General features: G+C 49.7%; 2 protein-coding genes across 2 annotated transcripts; one reads left to right on the top strand and one right to left on the bottom strand.

Annotated features, from left to right (window-relative positions):
• Positions 1–180: 180 nt before the first annotated feature.
• Positions 181–14,240, bottom strand: pogzb (pogo transposable element derived with ZNF domain b). Its single transcript, XM_084944647.1, has 19 exons — positions 14,148–14,240; positions 12,909–13,027; positions 12,718–12,798; positions 11,982–12,205; positions 10,111–10,204; positions 9,880–10,035; positions 9,693–9,806; positions 9,423–9,612; positions 9,204–9,355; positions 9,010–9,110; positions 8,777–8,923; positions 8,544–8,678; positions 8,271–8,473; positions 8,027–8,173; positions 7,879–7,938; positions 7,675–7,787; positions 3,336–4,985; positions 3,220–3,256; positions 181–3,144 (listed from the first exon to the last, which is right to left on the bottom strand). Exons 2-19 carry the CDS (start codon positions 13,021–13,023, stop codon positions 1,221–1,223), a joined length of 5,643 nt encoding a protein of 1,880 aa, XP_084800773.1. The 5' UTR covers positions 13,024–13,027; positions 14,148–14,240; the 3' UTR covers positions 181–1,220.
• Positions 14,241–16,059: 1,819 nt separating this feature from the next.
• crdhl (cone RDH-like) lies at positions 16,060–20,464 on the top strand. The gene is made up of 7 exons (XM_084944648.1): positions 16,060–16,232; positions 16,541–16,675; positions 18,052–18,243; positions 18,314–18,475; positions 18,554–18,673; positions 18,841–19,045; positions 19,859–20,464. Exons 1-7 carry the CDS (start codon positions 16,097–16,099, stop codon positions 19,962–19,964), a joined length of 1,056 nt encoding a protein of 351 aa, XP_084800774.1. The 5' UTR covers positions 16,060–16,096; the 3' UTR covers positions 19,965–20,464.
• Positions 20,465–22,148: the final 1,684 nt, after the last annotated feature.

The raw sequence follows: 22,148 nt of genomic DNA, 5'->3' as shown, positions 1-22,148 counted from the left end.
ACTCAGACTCTGAACCCGCTGCAGCCTGGTCGGTTTGGTTTAGTTTCAGCCGCCCGTCAAGCCAACAGCAGGTAAACCTGATAAGATAAAAGTCACATGGCGCTCTGCTGATTTGTGCAGAGTCACCGTCAGGCACAACATAAGGTTGTTTTCCGAGAGTTATAGAGACGGACTCAGAGGTAGAGATTCTAGTTTTATTAATGAGGAACATTATCTAAAGTCTGTACAGCAGCACCAAAACATCATCAGCTTCACGAGGAGTCATAATCAGACAGACACTTCCTGGCCACAAGATCCAGACCAGCCAATCGGCTTCCAGGACTCCATTGTTCATCAAAATAGAACCAGCATTCGCCTTGCGTTTCTCGCTTTAGGGTTGACGTGATCGCCTGAGTGGGATTACTGCGACCACCCATGATCATACCCAAACTCCACTCATGCTCTGAACACGGGTGGAGTTTTTGGTATGATATGATGCCATCGAGGCGGAGGTCCACTTCTGCTCACTTTAATGACTGAACCGTTTGATCACATTAGAAAACACGCTCACTTTCTGCACGCGGTGATGAATCTGCACCTCCACACGATGTTTGCACCTGCGGTCGTTTTTTGTGACCGTTTCGGTTTGTTAGCACATTTCCGTGTCAGTTTTCCTGGAGGATCACATTGGCCCAACGAGTCGACCTGGACGCAGGAACTTCTGGAGAGGTTTTTAACTATTTATGAGACAGACCTTACTATGAGAGCAGATGGAGATGGATCCTGATTGGCTGGTCTGGAAACAAATCTGACCGTAAATACAAAAACATAATATGAGCGGTGACTCGGCCACTCCACGATCCGTTTCTGTGTAAAACTCCAACATGTCTGTCAGAAAAGCACCTTCAAGGTTCATTTATTACCAAAAATAACAATCGAAGCAAAAATGTTCCCATCTGTTCGCATGGTTCACACGAACGGGGTGCAGTTCCCCTGTCGTCGACTAGATGGTGCTCAAATAAAAGAAACTGAGAACGCAACGATCAAGGAGCCGTTTCCACCGTTGTACCCCGGTTTCGCCCCCAAACCCCCAGTGCCTGTAATGTTAGCACACAGCTGCAGTTGCTTACAGTCGATACCTTGACAGGTGTGCCCTCACCAACAGAAGGTTCCGCCCCCAGACCGTCCCCCTGTAGTGTTAAGAGATGGTGCAAAGTCAAGCTTGTGGACCTCCACCTAGTTCAGCTTTCCTCCTTCCTGCTGCCCTCTTCGCCGTTGGCCTCGGCCCGGCTCTTCACTGTTATCTTCCACTCGTCCCCAACCTCCTCGCCAATCACTATCCTGGTCTCCCTTCTCTCCTTGCTCACCTCCTTCCTATCCTCTTCTGTCTCCTTGCCCTCTTCTTCACTGTCCTCCTCTATTGTTTTCACCTCCTGTTTCTCCTCACTGTTCTTCCCGTCTTCCTCCTCATCTTCCACCATCTCCTCCTCTGTCCTACCTTTCTCCTTAGCTTCCTTCCCTTCCTCCTCCATCTGCTCTCTTTGTTCTGACTCCTTCCCTGTCTCTTCCCTGTCCTCTTTCTCTTTCTTCTCTTCATCTTTTTTGTCCTCCTGATTCTCTTCTGATGTCTCTTCTTTCACAGCTTGTTCCTCCTCCTCTGAGTCCTCTTCATCCTCCAGTTCCAGCAGATCTGGAGACTCTGTCTCTGAAGCTTCAGCACCAAGCAGGATCTCAGTCAGCATCGTCAGTAGCTCGGACTGAATCCCGCCTCTTTTATCAGCTGTTGTTCTGTTGTCCAATTCCACGTTCTCCTCTTTGGGCCCCACCAGGAGACCCGTCAGGTCAAACGACTTCTTCCAAAGCTGTGGGACTTTATTCAGGTGTGTCAGAGCCTCGACCAACCAGTCAAATAACACCTGACCCACATTTGCTTGGAGGGACTGGGGTGATGTCTCCTTGATCTCCACTGGATTCCTGGCAGTGAACTCTGACCAGCGTGACAGCAGGAAGCGCTGCAGCACCGGCTTCATGCAGATCTCCAGCGGCTGCAGACAGAAGGAGCACCCACCAGGGATGACCGCTGGCAGAGACCCTGAGCTGCTGATGGAGGTGAGGAAATGATCACCCAGGTGCTCCCGATGCCGGTCCAGGACCAGCATTGACTTACTATGCTGAGCCGGGCCGGTGCGCAGCCACACCTTATTAATCCAGAGGTCCAACGCTTCCTCGACCGACAGCCCTTCTGGACTGGCCTCCAGCAAAATGAACTCTGGCAGGTCTCTTTCATTGAGCTTCCTGTTTCCCAGCACCAGAGCAGGTAGCATGGTGCCGTCAGCCAGCACCGTCAGGTACACGGTGAGCAGAGGCAAAGACCCTGTGAATTCCAAGGCCTCTGAGCGGCGAGACTTCTCCTGAACCAATCTCAAGTCCACAAAGATGCAAAGCTCATCCATTGCGGCAACGGTGCTCAATGTCAGCTTGTGGGCCTGGATGATCTTCTGGGTAAACTCCCTGAAGGTCTTTACTTTGGCTTCCAGAAAACGCGGCAGGATGCGATCCAGTGTCGCAGCCCTGCCAGAACTCTGCACACCAAGTCGGTGCTCCAGCATGAAGTTCACCGCCCAGTCGTAAGAGATGCGGAAGGAGTCACTAAAACCTCCTTTCTTCTTGAGGGTGGAAGCTTTGTGGAAGAGGTTGCTCTCTGTGATAGGAAGCTGCTGTTCACGCATGGATAGCACCCAGGCTACCATACGATCCGCACCATTGGTTTGGACATTCTGCTCCTGCTCAGTTTCCTTTAGACGCTTCCGGGCCTCTTTCAGCCAGGATCGGATAAGCGGAGCCTCGGTTGCAAAGACGCGAGAGGCCTGGCGGAGTCCATCACAGAGAGCAAACAGGGCAATCCTCAGCTGACGGGCGGTCAGGAAATCCTCACGCTCTTTAGAGGCAGGTGCAATGGCCGGTGGTTGGGCATGGCCGTTTGCTGTTGATGGCATATGAAACTCTGGATGTTTCACATCTTTGATAAAGTCTTCCTTAACCTCTTCAGTTTCTTCAGCGTCATCCAGGTCGTCCAGTCTCTCATCATCAGAAAAGTCCAGGTCCTCCACAGGGCCCATCGTCTCGTCCACGCTGTCCAAAGCCTCGTCCACCTCAATCGCTCCACTGCAGCAAAGACAAACTTTTATTAGTAGTTCACATCAAATAATCAAACATTTAACTGTGAGGATCAACACATACCTTATTCTGTCTTTGAGAAAACCAACTTTGATTGATCCTGTAAAAAACCAAAACAGCTCTTTGAAATTCACAGCAATAAAACAGCTCCTTTCAGAGTTACCGAGTGAAATACTGACCTTTGTTTAGAGACGACAAGCCGTGATATTCCCAGAAGCAGCTTGGCTGTTTGCACAGGTTGGCTTTGCAGACGATGCAGCCATACACGCTCTCGTGGCGGATGTTCTTCAAGTTGCAGTTCTTGCACCTCTTGGACACGTTACTGATCTTCGTCATCCTGTGCCTTTGTTTGACTGGCTCCTCTGCAACCTCGTTCCTTGTCACGCGCGACGTTGCAATCTCCATTGTCTCGAAGTATTTCTGGGCACACTTGGCGAGCTGATTGCCCAAACGCTTGCGGAAATTTACCTGAGTAAAAAGACCATCCTGTACCCAGGCGGGAGGGTTCTCTTTGCGGCTCTCACGCAGCACAATGAAGGCGTTGACGATGCTCAGGTTGATCAGGAACCAGAAAAGGCTGCGCCAATGACGGTCCTGAGGGACCCCTCCCAGCGGGTTGCACGCCAGCAGCTGCTTGCAGATGTCAACACCCCGCATGTTCTCCTGCAACAAGCGGAAGGCCATGGGGCGGTCGATGGGGTCCAGTCCACCTACCTTGGTTTGAGACCTTCTCCAAACAGTATCTGGCTCATTTGGAGTTGCATTTGTTGATAGACACCCCATTTCCTTGGTATCCCTCCAGCGAGTGGCTAGCAGGGGGCCAAACTGTCTTTGTAGGAAGTCCCCTGGTTTCTCTAGCTTGCCCTCCTCCCACAGCTCCCTGGGTAGGATGGAGCTGGGAGGAGGGAAGGAGCTGGAGGCATAAATGCCCTGATCCAGAAGCTTCTGCATAAGTGGAACAGACGTGAGCGAGTTAGCAAGGTAGAGCTGGTGGTGTTTTCCCTCCAGACCGTTCACCAGTTCCGGCACTACGGTGAAGCCTGGATCCTGACCCAACTTAACCCCCATCTGTATGAAGAGACGGTGGCAGTAACCAGACTTGGAGTCACAGAGCAGCCAGACCTGAGGTTGAGTCTTCGGGTTCCCTTTGGTTTGGCTGCTGCCCTCTTCCAGGCTGGGCAGCAGCGCCCTGTCGATGGTTAGGCAGCAGTTCGGCCGGTAGGCATTCCACATGGCTTTGCTCAGGATTTCCAGCATCGGCCTGAAGATGTGTATCGAATCGCTGGGATTGCTGGTGCCACGGTACTCGTCTGTGGTGAAGCTGCCCATGCGGATGTTAGTGGCGATCTGCTTGAAGCGTTTAAAGCTCATTGCTCGATAGAAAGTGTAGCTGTTGTCATAGTGACTCCAGGACCAGTAGTGCGACGGGTCGGGAAGGTTTTGGATGCCCATCAGAATAACCAGGCCGATGAAACCTTTGATCTCGTGGGTGGTGACAGGAATCCAGTCAAGGCAGGTGTTGCTGAGGAAACGGCAAGTTTTGGCGTGGGCGTTGGTCTCATTGGTGATCAGCTCGATGAGTGCTGCCGGGAAGACCAGGCTGAAGTAGTCGATGGCGTCGCTGCTCTTGGACAGGAAGTGGTGAGGGCCACTGTTCTGCGTGAAGGGGCGGATGGAAGAGTAGGCATCATTAACCCCTGCTGGCTGTTTCCAACCATCTGCTGACTTCCAGGAGGGGTCAGGAAAGTCCTTGTTCTGGTCTAGATCCCTTCCTTTTGAAGATTGTGGCTCCTCACTGTGGCAGAACTGGATGTCCGGTTCAACATAGGCTGGAACAAAACACAAAAAGAGGCTGGATCAACTCTACATTTCAGCAACTTAACAATCTGATTCTTTGGAATTAACCTAGCCACACCGACCTGACACAGGTTCGGAGACGTCCTGTCTTTAGAAGAGAAGTCTGAAATCTAGAGCTAATAAAACTCTCATCACATTTAAGTGACATCTTTATACCATTGTACGTGCGTCAGCAGGTTGGCCGAGACGCCGCCATCACTAAAAAAAATAAAAAATTCAACGTCCATCTATATCACAATCCTGACATCAGCATGACCTAGGCTATTTCTGAGTATGCGCACTTGTGTATACTTGATAGCTGACAGGGTGATTGAGGCTCACTAGAGTCGGCGAGAACGGCGAACTCCTCGCACATTGTTTTCAAAGCCCCCCGCTGACTTTTGCTGCTCAGGTTAAACACGATGCCGGGGCGATCGTGGCTCAAGAGTTGGCAGTTTGTCTTCGGTTCGAGCCCCGGCTCAGACAGTCTCGGTCATTGTGTCCTTGGGCAAGACACTTCACCCGTTGCCTACTGGTGGTGGTCAGAGGGCCCGGTGGCGCCAGTGTCCGGCAGCCTCGCCTCTGTCAGTGCGCCCCAGGGCAGCTGTGGCTACAATGTAGCTGCCATCACCAGTGTGTGAATGTGTGTGTGACTGGATGTGTAAAGCGCTTTTGGGTCCTTAGGGACTAGTAAGGTGCTATACAAATACAGGGCATTTCCCCAAATGATATATAAGTTACTTAGATAAATGTTAATGTTAGTTTCATTTCAATGTTGTATTTGTTCCTGAGTAAATCGGTTTGGCTGAGATTAAAGTTCAGCTTCATAACGGCACCGTTTTATTTAATTTTAAAGCCTTACTCTGAGAGCTGTCAGTATGAATTTCACCTGTCATATCCCCTGATGTAAAATGTGCTGTTCTTATTTAAACAGCTGACTCTGAATTAAATCTTATATTAAAAATATTTTAATTCAGGAGGAAACATTTTCACCGGGAACAAAAGCAGCGTGTTAATACGTGGAGATCCTGAAGGATCCGACAATGATCAGATTATATTTGAAATATTTGTTCAGTTCTCCTCCGAATTACTGCAGCTGTCGGCTGTACGCTTTGAGTGATTACTAAAATTAAAATAAAAGCGTTCCAACATCTCTCCTGTTTCTATTAAGAGAGATGAAGCGTGTGTTTCTGTCATGTAGTGATTGTGTTTAACTGAAGGTTATGAGACATTATGAAACCGATCATATGTAAAAGCAAATTTTGCCAAATTGCTTATCTGGAGCTGTGATGTCATCACCTACACTGTTGTTCCAATTGTAGAACGATCGCGCTGCGTTATCGGGAAGACCGCCAGATTCCCGTGTGAACTTACGAAATATGGACTAGCAAGAATGTGAGTGCAGACTTGCGTACTTGAGTGTTGAGAAACAGCACTAATCTCTGCCTGTTCTGCTGCTCACTGCTGAAAAACACTTAATCACAGCAAGATTATTCCCTGATAACTGTAACTGCACGCTTCCTCTGTGAACCAGTTTAGCATTAGAGTCTCCACAGCTGCTACAGAGTAGAACCTGGATCAGTTAAACGCTTTCGAGTAAATTAAGTGAAATCTTATTTTACTTAAAAAAACATTTAAAAGGTTAAACGATACACGTGCATCAAGAAAACATGCATGAATGGGAGCAGCAGCTCCGTGTTGTTCAGGAAGTCAGAGGCAGAGTGGGGAGAGTGGGGACGTTTAATCAACCGGAGGAGCAGAAACTGGCTGAAAACCATCTACCAACCAAGGAATCAAAAATCCAGGCTTTGTATTTCCCAGCTGAATCACTCATAACTTCCTGAAACGGAGAAAAATTCTGGCTCCGCTGTGCAGACAAAAGCCTGTACACTATTTTTCATACAGGAGCAGCTGCGAGGCCGAGGTTAGTTTGTTCACTCCAAAACTTTCACCCTGATGTGACTGTTTAGAGCAGAATGCAAAGAACGGGACTGAGCGACACAGCTGAGGCTCCAGGAAGTGCCCAAGTAAACATTTACAGCTCAGGCAGCCGAGAGCCAGAGGACAGATCTTTAACTAGCACTGCTTCAAGGCTGGATGAGTGGATAAGCCTGGAATTTTCCATGTTGCATCTACAAACTTTAAACAGCGATTGTTAGGCTGAGTAAACCTCGACCCCTCCCCCGTTGTTCCCCCGGTTGCAGAGGCTGGAAACCTTCCAGTTTTTTGCCGTCACAGCGATGGATCAATTCCAGGCTCCCCACCAGGAAAAGTGTGATTTAAGAGGAAAACAGAGAGACCTCTGTGAACGCCAAGAACCCGTCGACCTTTCAGCTTCAGAGACGTCAGCTGATTTCCCCCGAACAGCCGTTTCATCAGCTCCACTTTATCCTTTATCCTGTTTGTGCTACTCTGCAGCAGCTGTGGAGACGCTAACGTTGCACCATGAAGAAACCTCTGGCTGACACTTTATTAGCTACACAAGTGTACATGCACACACTACATGTGGTGTGTGGCTGTTGTGTGGATGTTATGTACATGTGTGCACATTGTGTGCGTGTTGTACCCACTGAGCTGCCCTTTGTTTTAAACGAGCAGCTGAAAGCAGCCTGTTTGGGTGTAGCACCGATTGTTGCTGTAGATTGTGTTGCTATGGGTGTAGTTGTGGTGGTGCGGTCTTACTCCTGATCCTGCAGGTGGCGCTGTGATGCTCCGAGTTCATCAGCAGGTGATTGGCCATCAGGTCAGCTGTCTGAGAACTGAACTCACACCTGAAGCACTGCAGGTGGAACGGACTGAGCGGTGAGGAAGAGAAGAAGAAAATGAGGAGGCGGAGCTTCAACGGCAGCGCGAAGACCAACCTGATCAGATCAATGAGGTTCTCACCATGGAGGAGGCAGCCTGTGCAGGGGGACGGCTTTGTCTTTGGAGCGCGGGACGTGGTGGCTGCAGATAAACGATCAAGCATCCATAAATCCAGATTACTGCACGTACTACTGCTAAAGAATACTCCTGCAGTACTCGGATTACTTACTTGATCATGTGAGCAGCATAGGCCCGGGAGCAGCAGCTGCTGTAGGGGCACAGCAGGCAGTGGACGTGAGTCGGATAGTGGGCGGAGAAATCGGAGGCGTCGGTCCCGCACTCCAAACACACCAACCTGTCGTCATCACCTGACCTCCTGCAGGAGGAGCGGAGAGACACACCTGAATCATGTGACATCAACAACACAAGAGGAGGGGCCCAACATCGACGTCACCTGTCACCGTCAGCCTCACCTGCTGCCATGGATTCGACGGCTGCCCAGCTTCTTGGTCGGGGACCGCGGTAATTTTGATGCTGTGGGGTTCTTCTGGATCAGAGACCTCTGTGGCTCCATCTTGATCTTGATTGGCTGGATGAGAGAGGCGGGGTTCTGGAGGAGGCGGCTTCCTCCTGATGTCACCGAGGGCCTCATCTTGCCATAGGTCCTGATGGTCACCTGAAGACACATGGACCAGTAATGCCACCTGTTTGGAGTAAGACATTTAAATCAAGACAAAGGCACTGACCTTTGACCCCGGCGGCAGGCCCTCCAGCTGAGGCGGGCGGCGGAAGCTGCGGTGGTTTTCCAGTTTGTGCTGCATCTTGTCTTTGAGGAAAACAAACTGCAGACGACACCTGTTACAGTGGAAGGCCTGGTTTATCTGGGAACAGAGAATTTCAAATTAAAAGACTCATCCACTTCCACTGCAGGAAGTCTACACCTGGTGTTTGTTCGTCTACACCTGGTGCGTGTGCTTACCTGGTGTTTGAGCAGGTGCTGCCGGTAGCTGACGGGATTTCTGGTCACTTTCAGACAGAAAATACAGAGCAGGAAGCACGAGTCTCTGTGGAAGCTGGCGAAGTGCTGCAGGACGTCTGAGTAGAAGGACGAGCGATACGAACACACCTGCGAGGTCGTAACACCTGAGGTAAGGATCAGACCTGACCTAGGACGGCCCGTAGGTGGGAAGGGGCGGGTCAGTGGTCACTCACCTGGCAAACGTAAGGCATCTCACCCGGTTTGTGGTTGGACTTCATGTGGTTTAAGAAGAGGGGCTCGCTTTCAAACGCCCACTCACAGATACGACACATACCTGAGAGACAGACAGGTGACAGGTGAGCCCTGAGCCAACGCAGCTCGTCACACATGCAAAAACACAGGCAAGCACTCCGTGTGTGGGTCTTACAGGAGGAGAGGGTGGAGCCGTGCACCTGGTCCTCGTGGCTCTGCAGCTGAGCGTCAGACGAGAACTGACGGTAACAGAACCTGCAGCACTTCCTGTCATCATCGCCGCCGCCATTAATCAGCTCTGAGTGCTGGAGCATGTGCTGCATCAACCTGCACACACACACATTAAACATACAGAGCACCGCATCTGTATCCCGGCGTGCGCTCAGGTGCTCACCTCAGGTTATTCTCTGACAGGTGAGAGCAGATCTGGCAGGTGAAGGTGGAGGTTTTGATTCCCAGTGGGAGGGGCTTCCTCAGACTCAGATCACCTTCAAATGTGCCATAATAAAACTCCTCCACGCTCATCACCACACGGGTGGAGTCAGCCGAGTTTGTGCTGACAGTCGAAGGGGCGGAGCGAGCGGCTGTGGGAGCAGGTGACACACACACAGATAAGACGTAACAAATCTGAGCACACACAAGCACTGACAGGTTATTGGTGTACCGCTGCTGATGGGAGTGGCTCTGGTGACGCCATTGGCTGAACCCAAGGGGAGGGCGGGGGACCCAGCCACCTTCAGTGTATTGGCTCCGCCCACTTGGGTCACGTGGAGGTTAACTGAAAAACATGAAACTGGTCAGTTTGAGTCGTTCCTAAAAGAAGCTCCTCCCACTCTAGGTGTCACGCTCACCGGGTGCTGGTGTGCTGGTGCGAATCGTCAGCGTGGCGGGCAGCTGCATGGCAGCGAAGGTCGAGCCGGGCTGGGCGGGACCTCCTGAGGGGGCGGGGCCTGACCTGACCGGCGACACGCCCACACTGGGCCGAACCAGCTGACCCAGCGACGGGGCTGTGGACAGGAAACGGCTGATTAGCGATCGGCTGACATCGATCACGGATTTCGTCACCAATTAGATCGACCTACACCGGATGAGCGTGAGCGGCTGCACCGTCTGACCCGGCTGCAGGTTCAGAACCAGAGGAGCGCCGGGGTTCACCACCGTCTGCACCGGGAAACCCTGTACATCCAAACACACGACATCACCATGACACAACGTGGAGACTCAACAGCTTATCGATCAGATGTAGTCCCGCCCCCAAATCTGCCCCTGCTTCCTGCTCCTCTCAGACTGGACCAAAACTAGGGCTGGGTATCGTCACCGTCTAGAATCGATTCCATTCGATTTGAATCTGGGAAATTTTGCCTATAAAAAGGAAGCTGACACTTTCCAGACTTTATCAAAGGTGTGAGCGTCACAGCGAGGCCTTTGTGTCAAAGCAGCTGAAGATAAAACACAGAAACACATGAAGGTGATTTTCCTGTTCTGGGATTTTATAAAAATATTCTGCAGTAGATCAAAAACGAAAGAAAACCATTAATCAACATGAACATTACCTCTGACGTTACAGCGGTTTTATTACAGACATAGCGTTTTGCATTTTGCATAATTTTAAAAAGTTTAAATTTGTTCAGAAGCCTGTTGAACAGCAGAAATTAGGTTTTCTTTTTGGAAGTAAGTAAAAGGGAAAAAACGTCGGCCGACAGGCTGCAAACAACTGTAGACTTGTGCGTAACAAGCAAGCGAATAATGCAGAAAACAGATTTTTAGACGGGAAACTGTTGTTGGAGTACAGAGAGAGAGAGAGAGACAACGAGCTGTGCATGAAGTGTGATTTTATCCTGGTGGAAGCAAAACAGCAAAAGTCAGAGTGAGTCCATGACGATGTTTATGTGAAGCGTAGTTTGGATCTTCTTTCTCTGCTGGTTCGGTCAATATTGTTTGGAGAGAGATCAAACTAACAGCTTTAGAATCGGCGCATAAAGGGCGTGAACACAAAGCTCAGACCCGCCGAAACGTCAGAATCAGCGAGCTGTCGGCTTTCAGCCCCGACCGTGTCCGTGCCCTCGGGTGAGAAAGGCGACATCTCGCTGATTCTGATGCGTCGGCGCTCTGTGTTTACGTCTTTGTGCAGAATCCGTGTTCCTGCTCTCATTTACTGTTTTACTGTTTGGTGGTTGTTGAAATTCTGTGAGGTTCAACCTGAGATTCTGGCGTTTCAGGCAAAATAAATTTATACTTAAAAATCTATTCAGGATTTTAATGAATCGATATCACGTTATCCAAGCTAGAATCAATTTTAATCAATAAATCGATTATCAAAACCCAGCCCTAACCAAAATCCTAAAGTGAACTTCCTGTTTTATGCCATCAGAGTCGCACTGAACCAGGAGAGAGTTTACTGACATCAGCTGAGCAAGAGGATTTCCTCACAGACCGCTCTTCACAGCGCCCCCTGCTGGGCATGAGAAAGAATGCAGGTTTAAAATGCTGCACCCACGTTTTACATCAGGGTGGGGATCTCCAAGGGCCGGTGTCCTGTGGGTTTTAGATCTCACCCTGGGCCAACACACCTGAACTAAATGATTAGTACAGGTGTGTTGAGGAGGTAATGTAGCCATTTAAATCAGCTGTGTTGGCTCGAGGACACATCCACAACCTGCAGGACACCGGCCCTTGTCCAGCCGAGGGAGTGGCTTAGTGACCAAAACAAAATAACCAAGATTATGATTTAAAATAATCGTGAGCAAAACACTAAATCACTGTTCCGACAGCCTGACTGCCTGCAGCGGTTTAAAGGGTGGAGCCTAAACTCTGGATTATTGTTCATGGTTTAATTTATTACGCTAGAGTACACATGTATGTTTCATGTTATGTTACTCGTTATTCTCATTTCACAGAGGAGCGTTCGGCCTGGCTGACCTGCTGAAGCACAGGGTGCGTTTGATTTCCATACCTGTGTAGTGGTGAGCAGGATGGGCTGGCTGCTGCCGGTGCCGGCGGCCGCTGGAAGCAGGAACGTTCCACCCGCTGTCTGAGTCAGGATGAGCGGTGGAGCTTGAGCCATCAGGGGTGGGGCCGTGGAGGCAACAGGGAGGCGCGGGACAGAGGAGGAGGTGGTAACGACAGAGGGAGGAGGTATCACAGAGGAAGAGGAGACAACCTGGGCAGGTGATGAAGCTGAAGAAGAGAGAACGGGTTAGCAGAAGGACTCGGTTAAAGCTTTTACGGAGGGACGCGGAAGCACAGACTGCTCCTCCACATCCCAGGAACACCTTCAGCTCACAGCACCTGCTGCTTCAGGCTGTTCCAGGATCAGCTTCAGCTTTAACACGAGCTTCAGACATCGTCACGTTTGGTTCTCCAACAAAGCTGCTGAAGCTCTGCCTGTCCCAGAGAAGAGGTCTGCTGCTTTTACCTTTGACCTGCTGACCCTTTGCTGCCACTTTCCTCCACACTGTGTTAGCTCTGCTGCTCTGACACACGAACATCAGACAGAGAGCGGCCACATTCAACACCTGAACCTGACGACACCTGTAAACTCAGCTTTATTTATCTCGTGCTAGATCACACAGTCAACAGTCATGCTGTAAGAGTCTACAGTAACACAACTGATCTAAGCATCCAAGTGAAGACGCCGTCTGGGGCTCCTGTTGTGTCATCAGCTATTCAAAGAAACACCGAACACATACCTGTTGCAGCAGGTGTGATGGGTGGGGGGGTCCTTGGAGGTGGAGTCTCAGAGACTGGGAGTGGAGATGGAGAATCCTCCACTACATGGAGAGAGAGAGAGAGTCTGGTTCTAGGGTTCGACTCAGGTCCAGAGTGTCCAGAACTGGTTTTAGAGTTTGGACCTGGTCCAGGACCTGGTTCTGAGACTCACCTGGCTCTCCGTAGTTGTCCATGAAGTCCATGTCATCTTCCTCCACACTGTCATCCACCTGTTGCCATGGCTCCAGCTCCTCCTCCTCACACTCCATAAACAACTCTGTATCCATGTTGCTATGGAAACCACCAGAGAAACCATCATTGTAACCACGATAAAAGAAAAATCTGACCAGCAGCATTTCCACTACGTCACATGACATTGGTACACTGGCACTGCACACCTGCAGCTTAGAGTTATATTTAACCTGAGAGCCAGGTGAGCAGGTGATCTTTTCACAGGTAACTTTAGCTGTAAATATTCGAGTGCGTTTAGTTTCAGAGAACACCTGTGAGCCCAAAGACCAATGAGAGAAAGGCGGAGTCGTCTCTCAGCGTTACCACAGTGACATTAAACCAAAAACTACAAACAGACATGTCCTTCACGGACTGAAGGGACAAATCAGCTGAAAGACTCTGTGGTGCGTTCACAGCCTGAGGACGGGTCCATCAGGTCTGATCAGCATCACAGACGCTGGTGTTTGTGTCAGTGAACCTCACAGCTGCGCAGTTCAGTCCCGGTTTGAACAGAAGTCGGTTGATTTAAAACATTTATGATTGAAATGAGGACACCTGTGCAGTCCAGTCAAACACCTGCGTTTGCCGAACACACTGATCAGGATGACCTGACCCCGCTGTTCACGCGCACAATCACGGCAGTGGCGTTAGTGTGGACAGACTTCCGGTCACTGTGACGTTTCGATGCCTTCTGTTGCTGCCGTTTGTGCTCTGTCTCTTTGTCACGGCCCTTGTTTTAAATAAAGTAGTGGTGTGATTAATAAAGGCTGGCCTTCATTCGCTCAGCTGACGGTGAAGTTAAACAACAGCAGCTCTGCACAAACTCTGACGTCGGTAAATCTTTTTAAATAAAGTTGGGTTCAGCAGCTGTAGTTGCAGGTGTAATGGCAGCTGCCGCCACAGGGGGCGCTCGGCCCGCTCTCCGGGTTTTTGTTCCTTTCAACCCGGCTGAGACGCGCCTGTCGGCGGGGACCCGGACCTACAGACCGAGCGGGCCCAGCTGAGCCGAGCCGGGTCACCGGGCTCTCGATCAGGACCAGAGCTCAGCGCGCAGAGCGCACCCCGTCTGCACCGCCCCGCCGGGGGCAGCTCGTCGCTGCACGCCGAGCGCCTTCCGAAAGCTTCAGCGGGGCCTGCGTGTGACGCCGGGACAAGCCGAGCCGGGCCGGGCTGGGCTTACCTGAAACTGGAGCGGCACCGCGGAGCTCGGACGGGTTCGCACGGCTCTTCTCGAGGCGCGCTCCGGTTCGACAGTCAGGGGGCGGGCCTTCCGCCCGTTGCCGTTTTACAACTGCGGATTGGTCCGCACAGACACGTCACTTCCTGTTCAGGTGGCCCTGCAGCTCATTGGTCAGTGGAATCTTTGTGGAGGAGCTGAACCGAGCCGCGGGTATCAGGATAGAGGCGGGCAGACCGGATTACCGGGCCGGGGGACAGCGGGCTCCGCGGCCGGTCAGCGGGGGGGGCCGACAGGCGCCAGGACCGCCGCCACGCTCAGTCCAGGGCGCCATCTTATTTTTGTTTTGTTTTGATGGGGCGTGACCAATGTCCGTGACGTCACGAGCTGAAAAAGCGCGTCGTGAAATACATAAAAAAAAACCAAATAAAAACGATTTTATTTTTTCTGGTGTTTGTGCTTCAGAAAAAAGTACCTCACACAGGTGAGGCTCACCTTTCAGCCAGGTCTCAACACAGTGGCACGCGCACTGAACTTCCTGTGACACGCTGTGATGTCATAATGAACCAGAAGTTTTCCCGAGCGTCTCCGGACAAATCACGTAAAGCTAAAATGTATGTTTTCTGAATCATTTTCAGTTTAGAGCAAAGAGAAGGTTTCATAAAATAACTAGCCCCTGGCAGTATAACGTGCCGTTTTTGTCCCCGTGTTTCTGAAGTCCACACCCACAGAGTGCGTGGATCTGGAGACGTTTAAATTAGACTTTGGTTAGTAGAGTTTACTGAAAGAGCAGATGAAACTCGAGCTGAGAGCAGGACTGTTATATGTATTATGTAGCGATTTTATTCTGATTTTATTTCATTTTATTGTTTACCAAAGAGCAGAGCGTCATCAAAGTCAACGTTATTGTCAAAAACTACATGTACAGATCACACACAGGAAACCGCAGGGCTCCCGTGGCCCTCAGCGTTACACTAAACAACATGAAAGTCTTATACACACAACAGTGTCCAACACAGTGCGAGTGTTTGTGGGCACTGTGGGTCAGAGGGAAGACGTGGCTGCAGGTCTGGTTGACAGGTTCAGCATCCTGACGGCCTGATGGATGAAGCTGTTTCTCAGTCTGCTGGTTCTGGCCCAGAGGCTCTTCAGTGTCCTTCCTGATGGCAGCAAACTGAAGAAGCTGTTGGACGGATGGGTGGAGTCACCTGTGATGCAGAGAGCTTTTTGGGTGAGGCGGGTGCAGTAGATGTTCTGGAGAGAGGGAAGAGAAGCACCCACGATCCTCTCTGTGCTCTCACTGCTCGTTGTAGCTGTTTCCTGCAGACCCAGTGCAGCAGCCATACCACACAGTGATGCAGCTGGTGAGGATGCCTCTGTAGAAGGTGCTCATCGTGGGGGTTGAGGCTCTCCTCAGTTTGAGTAGGAAGTAGAGTCGCTGTTGGGCTTTACTGACCACGATGCTGTGTTCTTTGACCAGGAGAGATCTTCTGAGATGTGCACACCCAGGAACTCTCTCCACAGCAGCACCACTGATGGTTAGTGGGGTGTGCAGGGTGTGAGTTCTCCTGAAGTCTATGATGACCTCCTTGGTCTTCTCCACGTTCAGGGACTCACTAACTTCACTCCTGTCGTAGGTCTCATGGTTGTTGCTGATGTGACCTACCACAGTTGTGTAGTCTGCAGACTTGATGAAGCAGTTGTGTGATGGTGTGCAGTCGTGGGTCAGCAGAGTGAAGAGCACATCCTCCGGGAGCCCCCGTGTCCTGCTGCTGGAGGTGCCGACCCGTACTGTCATCACTAACGGTTTCTTTTTCCTGCCCATGGCAGAGATTGGTGGTTTGTGGAACTGATTCCAGAGCAGCTCTGTGCTGGATAATCTCCTCTAATCTGTTAATCTCTCCTTCCTCCGTCTGGTTTAGCTCCCTCTCAGTCTGTTCTGACCTGCAGGGATGAAAGCTGCACATTCTGGGGGCTTCCTGGTGCTGCCGTGGCCCGGTGGCGCCAGCTCAGACCCGGCCCAGGGAGAGGAAAGTCAGGGGTGCCTGATGCTGAGATCTGGAGCTCTGCTGGGAGTCACGCTGATCTGTAAGATTTAACTTCTCATTAATTCAAACAGTGTTACATTACAGCCCAAATAATGTCTCAGTTAATAATACAGACTAAGAGCCTCTGACCTGCATGCAGACAAATACATTCTTGGTTGTTCTGAAGCCGCTGCTGCTGTGAGCTTACATGCAGAGTCAGTTTTGATGCAGGCAGGTTAATGTCAGCGCTCCAGTCCTCGAAGAGTTCGTGAAGAAATACAAATGCTGAGTTTCTCACAGAAATAACACAGATCCAGGCCTCGCCCCACTGCTGCCATACTGACAGAGAGTGTGTGTGTGTGTCTGCAGGCGTGGCGGTGTTGAGGAAGTGGATTGCAGGTGGAGTTTGTCGCTGTTCGGTTCGTCTGGATGGGAAAACAGTTGTGATCACTGGAGCAAACACTGGCATCGGCAAAGAGACGAGCAGAGATCTGGCACGCCGAGGTCAGCCCGGTTTGATCCCGTCTTACTGCCCGAACACTCGAATGTCTCCTACAAGAAAGGACGAAGCTTTAGAAGCTGCTGACAGGGAAACACTACAGTCCCATGTTGTGGGCGTGTTATTGTAATCTGAGAAACACTGATTTGTTGCTTCTGCTGTCACCTCAGCAGTAAACACCTGTGATCCAGCCAAACATTCCCACGCCATAACACTGCCTCCACCCTTTTCTCTCCATCCTCCTGACACAGCTTCATCTCAGTTTCACATGTCCAAAGACGGTTTTCAGAAAGCGCTTGTTTTAAAGTCTGATCGGTCCTCGTTGTGCCCGAGGATACCCAAGGTCTGCACCTTGTTGTATCTCCATCCATGAAAGCATCGCAGTGATCGTCCTGCAGAGCGTTTCAGGCCTTTTAGACGCTGTGAAGTTGTTTTTCTTACCATGGAAATAATTCTGTAATCTTCCACTTCAGTGTCTTCTGTGGTCGTTAAGGTCCTTTGGTGCTGCTGAGCTGTTTAGTGCACTGATTATTTTAAACACTGATCCACTGATTTGATTGACTGTTCTTTAGTGAACATGGTGCTCAGCTGTGGAAATCTTTCTTCGTTTCATCACTCAAATGTGATTGAAAGTCATTCGACATCAAATCTGTAACAGTTCAAAGCATTTCTAGAAGGTCATGAAAGAAGACGAGATGTGCGCGAGGGCGACTAATCCTGGCTCAGCAGCCGAGGCCTGAGCGCGTCCGAGTGCTGCCGCCATGTTTCCCACTTCAGGAACAGAAACTGTACGTTTCACCTCACCACTTACTTTAAAAAAGTAATTAGTTACTAATTACTGATTACTTACTTAGTTACTTTATTACTTAGTTGCTTTTCAAAAAATGAATACACAACCTGAATATGTAATAAACTGAATCGACCTTTCAGTCCATTTTGTCTTCATATAAATTTGAATCAAATGTAAAAATCTCTTTTTTGTTTTATGAGTTTTAACCTTTTAACTTTATGCATCAAGCAAAAATGAAATTATTTCAACAGTCTTTGGGTTGAAGAAATGTGTTTAACACTTAAATCTATTTTCTGCATATAAAATAAAATCACGTTTTGTGTTTACACTCTGCAATAAAACACAGCGGAAAATAAGTAAAATCAAAGACTCAGCAGCTCTTAAATCTGTTGTCACCTGTTTAGCAGGAGTGGGGCGGGTGGAGGTTCGCCCACAGCGGTCATGTCAGTGGGCGGATCCGGGCGTTTCTCTCTGAGTGTCACGTTCCCGTGGCAGCGTGCTCGCTGCTCGCTCAGATTTAGAAAGACGTTTTCTTCCCATGCCGAGTGCACAGCGGACGCTAATGTGTTTGTCACTTGTTACTGAATCAAGGAGCCCGGGTGGTGATGGCGTGCAGGGACCTGACCCGGGCAGAACGGGCGGCTGAGGAAATCCGCCGGTCGACAGGAAACGGTAACGTGGTGATCAGACACCTGGACCTCGCTTCCACGTACTCCATTAGACAGTTTGCTAAAGACTTCCTGGACAGCGAAGACAGGCTGGACATCCTCATCAACAATGCAGGTGAGCACACCTGTGAACAGGTGAATGCCCGTTCGTCTTTTTGTCGTTCTGAGCATCCGTCTGTCTGCAGGAGTGATGATGTGTCCAAAACAGCTGACCGAGGACAACTTTGAGACACAGCTGGCGGTCAACCATCTGGGTCACTTCCTGCTCACCAATCTGCTGCTGCCGAAGCTGAAGAGCTCCTCCCCCAGCCGTGTGGTCAACGTGTCCTCCGTTGCCCACCGTGGAGGTACCCCCAACCCCTTAAAAGATCTCAGTGCTGATGATGTTTGCGTTGTTTCTTCAACACCTCATGTGTTTTTTATAGGTCGTATTGACTTTGACGATCTGTTCTTCAGCCAGAGGCCGTACAGCGCTCTGGAGAGCTACAGACAGAGCAAACTGGCTAACATCCTCTTCTCCAGAGAGCTGGCCCGACGTCTCTCAGGTCCCCACAAACACTGAACGCCACAAACGCTCAGAGGTCCCTACTGTAAAATGGTTTGATGGGAGGAAGGGTTTTCTCGCCTCTCAGCGCTGTGATGTGATTGATTGCTGAGCTCCCGAAAGTACCTGTGAACCCGCCTCCTGACTCTGTCCTCACCTTTCCTGCAGGCTCTGGTGTGTCGTCGTTCTCTCTTCACCCAGGCGTGATCCGGACCGAGCTGGGTCGCCATGTGGAGGGTTGGTTCCCCCTGCTCGGGCTGCTGCTGAAGCTCCCATCCCTGCTCCTCATGAAGACTCCGTGGGAGGGCTGCCAGACCAGCCTGTACTGCGCTGTGACGCCGGGCCTGGAGGAGCTGTCTGGATGCTACTTCAGGTAGGAGGCAGGGGAGGGGCCGAAGAAACACCTGTGCCTCTTTCTGTTCCCTGAGCATCTCAAAGGGTTAAAGTCTGAGGAGCAGAATTCAGGTAAAACAAGAGTAGACGGCTCTGATAATAAATGTGGGCGTGTCTGAGCTGCTGAATGGTAAACAAATAAAACCGTTCTGAGATCAGAGTTTTCACTTCTTGTCATTTCTCTGTTTTCTTTCATGAGATTTCTCCTCTCTCAGCTTTAAGTAGTAAACACGTTTAAATAAATGGAATAACTTTTTAAATTATGTTATTGAAGCCCTCTGCGTTTCTGACTGCCAGCGACAGGGTGGAGTACTTTGTTTCAGCTAATGCTCGCTAGCTTGACTGTCAGCGTGCATCCACAGGCTGTGAGAGGCTATCACACTGACACAGGTACCTGCTAATCACTAACATCCAATTAAAACCCACAAATTTCACTCACCTAAACCAGAGCTCCGCCTTCTTGGACATTAACCTAACAGCGGCCATATTATTGGTCAGACGATGTCATAAAAATGCTCCAAGAGGCTCCGACAGCACAAACACAGAGCAGAGGTCCAGTTCGCCCTTGCAGGCAGCGAGCAGCTACAGCTGCCTGTGTCAGCATCCACTTGTCGGTCAAAGAGGCAACGATGCAAACTTTAAGCCTGGACGTTAGAAGAGCTGCAGGTTTTGAACTTCAGGTTGATTGATGAACAAAGACATATTCAAACATTGCAGAGCTTTTCTGGGGTTATTTCCATTTTAAACACATTAAACTGAGTCAGTTGTTCAATGTTCATATCTGTGTTTGCAGCGACTGTGCAGAGAAAGAAACTGCTCCAGAGGGACAGGACGATGTGGTGGCAAGAAAACTGTGGGAGGTGAGCACACGTCTGGTCGGACTGAAGAACACCTGCTGACCTTTAACCTCTGACGCACGAAGCAATGGAGCTGCAGATTGCGGCCAAATGAGGACAGAAACAAACAGATTTACCTCTTGTAGAGACAAATGAAGCTCTGTGTTGTTGCCCCGTTTGAGTCCCAGATGTTCCAGCTGCTGATATTTCTCCTGTCCTCCAGAACCTGGACTCTCATGTGCAACATAAACCTCCATGTCCCCCGACTGTCCCCCGACTGTCCCCTGACTGTCCCCCGACTGTCCCCCGACTGTCCCCCGACTGTCCCCCGACTGTCCCCTGACTGTCCCCCGACTGTCCCCTCGCTGTTCCCTAAATATTTCCTGACTTTTCCTTCATTTTTTCTCCATTATATGTTTATTATTCCATCACGTATCTTCATGCTTTCCTCTTTTGATGCTTTCGCTGACTTCCTGTCTCCTCCTCTTTACTGGTTGGTGATGTGTGGAGTTCAGCTGTGTGGACGTGAAGCTTTGGGTGTTATTAAAGACAGTTTGACTGTTTCTATACTCTGTGTGTGTTTAATAGATTCAGTAATAATAAATCCAGAATGAAGCTCATCTCTCATTTCGCTGCACTTTGAAGTTCCCCAGAATGAGCATGCTCTGTGGGTGCAGATTGGCGAGCACCTTTCTTTCCAGTAAATGAGGCCTCGCGTGGTTCCAGCTCTTCTTGGTATCACAGGGGTCAGAGGGCTCCAGAAGGGTTCATTTTTCAGCTTTGGGATTCTTGCAGTGACAGCATGGAGATCCTTGCTCGGTAATAAGAAAATAATGAGATCCTACCGCCGGCTTTCACCCTTTAAATATCCGTCTTACCTTCTCATCCGTGTTTTGGTGCATATGCTAAACTGCCCCTCCATGATTTCTTCTTCATGTTTCAGATCAAACAAAGCTAGCCTGTAAATACATCCTCCTCAGAGCAGCATTCATGGTTCCCTCAGTTACAGCGAGTCGGACCACCACCACAGCTGCTGCTGCTGGGATGTTCTCTTTATGAAATGCTCTGTTAGTGTCATGCTGATGTAACTGGACTCAAACTTTCCAGAGTTCAGCTTTGTCTCATCAGTCCACAGAATATTTCCTCAAAGTTTTACACTGCACTCGCTGATGCCTTCAGCAGCTGCCGGTCGAACCAGAGCAGGGAAACTGAGCGGGCTGGTAAAAGCTGCCTTTAATAAACCCGAAGGTCTCTTATCAACAGGTGCCTGTGGAGTCTGTTCCTTGTACCAACGGGCCTTTCTGAGAGCTGTAATGGTCTTATTCTCTCATTGTAAAGCTGTCAGTGAACCATCACACATGAGCAAGTGAGCAGGTGGCCGCTGTAGTGCAGGAAGGCCTCAAAAGACCTTATTCTGATGTCTCTTCAAACAGAAGCATCAGCAGGTTTAAACGTGACGCTAATGACGAGTGAATAATGAAGACGTGTTCAACAACATGCAGTCCCAGCCAACCCCACGGGGCTCGTGGGTAATGAAGTCCCTGCAGTCAGGCTGGATGTGACATCTTTTTGAATATTTACAGCTTTTCCTGTTGAATGATTGATGACACAATCCTGAAAGGGGGGGGGGGGGGGGGGCACTTCTACTTCCTGCTGAAATGGCGGCTCCAATAGTGGGGTGGGGGGGGCGAAGACTTCCTGCTAAGTAACGATGGATGATAAACTCACAGTGGACTGACTGTTATCTGAATCACTTTTATTTTTAGTGAGTTCTTATCTTATTTTCAGTTTATTAGTTTTATTGTTTGTTTATTTATAATAAAAATAAATTTGGAATTATAAGAAAGAAACTATTTTTAACCTTTGTTTATGTTTAACTCGCTATAAGATGGCTGACAGGCTCTGTGTCGCCCCCTGGTGTCATCCAAGCAAATGCACTTGTGCTGTAGAGCTGCACTTTCAGAAGGACACATATGTCATTGCATCCTTGCAGCTGTGCATGGTTTCTATAACACAAATAAGAAACTAAATCTTAAAAATAAACCCTGTGCAGTACAAAGTACAATCTTTTGATGCAGAATAAAGTAAAACAGTATCAGAAAGTAGCACAGGTACATTAAGCGTGTACTTAGTAGAGTAAATCTTTAAGTTGCTTGAAGACGTTTCACCTCTCATCTGAGAAGCTTCTTCAGTTCTAGGACTGAAGAACAGGGGCGATACAATCAGAGCTTTGGGGGTGCTGAGCAC

The sequence above is a fragment of the Perissodus microlepis genome, chromosome 11 (assembly GCF_051167445.1).
Source record: "Perissodus microlepis isolate ML-2025 ecotype Zambia chromosome 11, ASM5116744v1, whole genome shotgun sequence".
Lineage (NCBI taxonomy): Eukaryota > Metazoa > Chordata > Actinopteri > Cichliformes > Cichlidae > Perissodus > Perissodus microlepis.
Note: the sequence above shows the minus strand (reverse complement) of the source record. Positions and strands in the feature narration are given on the sequence as shown.

Coding starts and splice junctions, on each gene's coding strand:
- pogzb (XM_084944647.1), bottom strand. CDS start 13,023: ATGGATACAGAGTTGTTTATGGAGTGTGAGGAGGAGGAGCTGGAGCCA. Junction 9,356..9,422: donor CTGTCAGAGAATAACCTGAG/GTGAGCACCTGA, acceptor GTGTGTGTGCAG/GTTGATGCAGCACATGCTCC. Junction 8,924..9,009: donor AGATGCCTTACGTTTGCCAG/GTGAGTGACCAC, acceptor ACGACCTCGCAG/GTGTGTTCGTATCGCTCGTC.
- crdhl (XM_084944648.1), top strand. CDS start 16,097: ATGAAAGCTGCACATTCTGGGGGCTTCCTGGTGCTGCCGTGGCCCGGT. Junction 16,676..18,051: donor CAGAGATCTGGCACGCCGAG/GTCAGCCCGGTT, acceptor TACTGAATCAAG/GAGCCCGGGTGGTGATGGCG. Junction 18,674..18,840: donor GCTGGCCCGACGTCTCTCAG/GTCCCCACAAAC, acceptor CCTTTCCTGCAG/GCTCTGGTGTGTCGTCGTTC.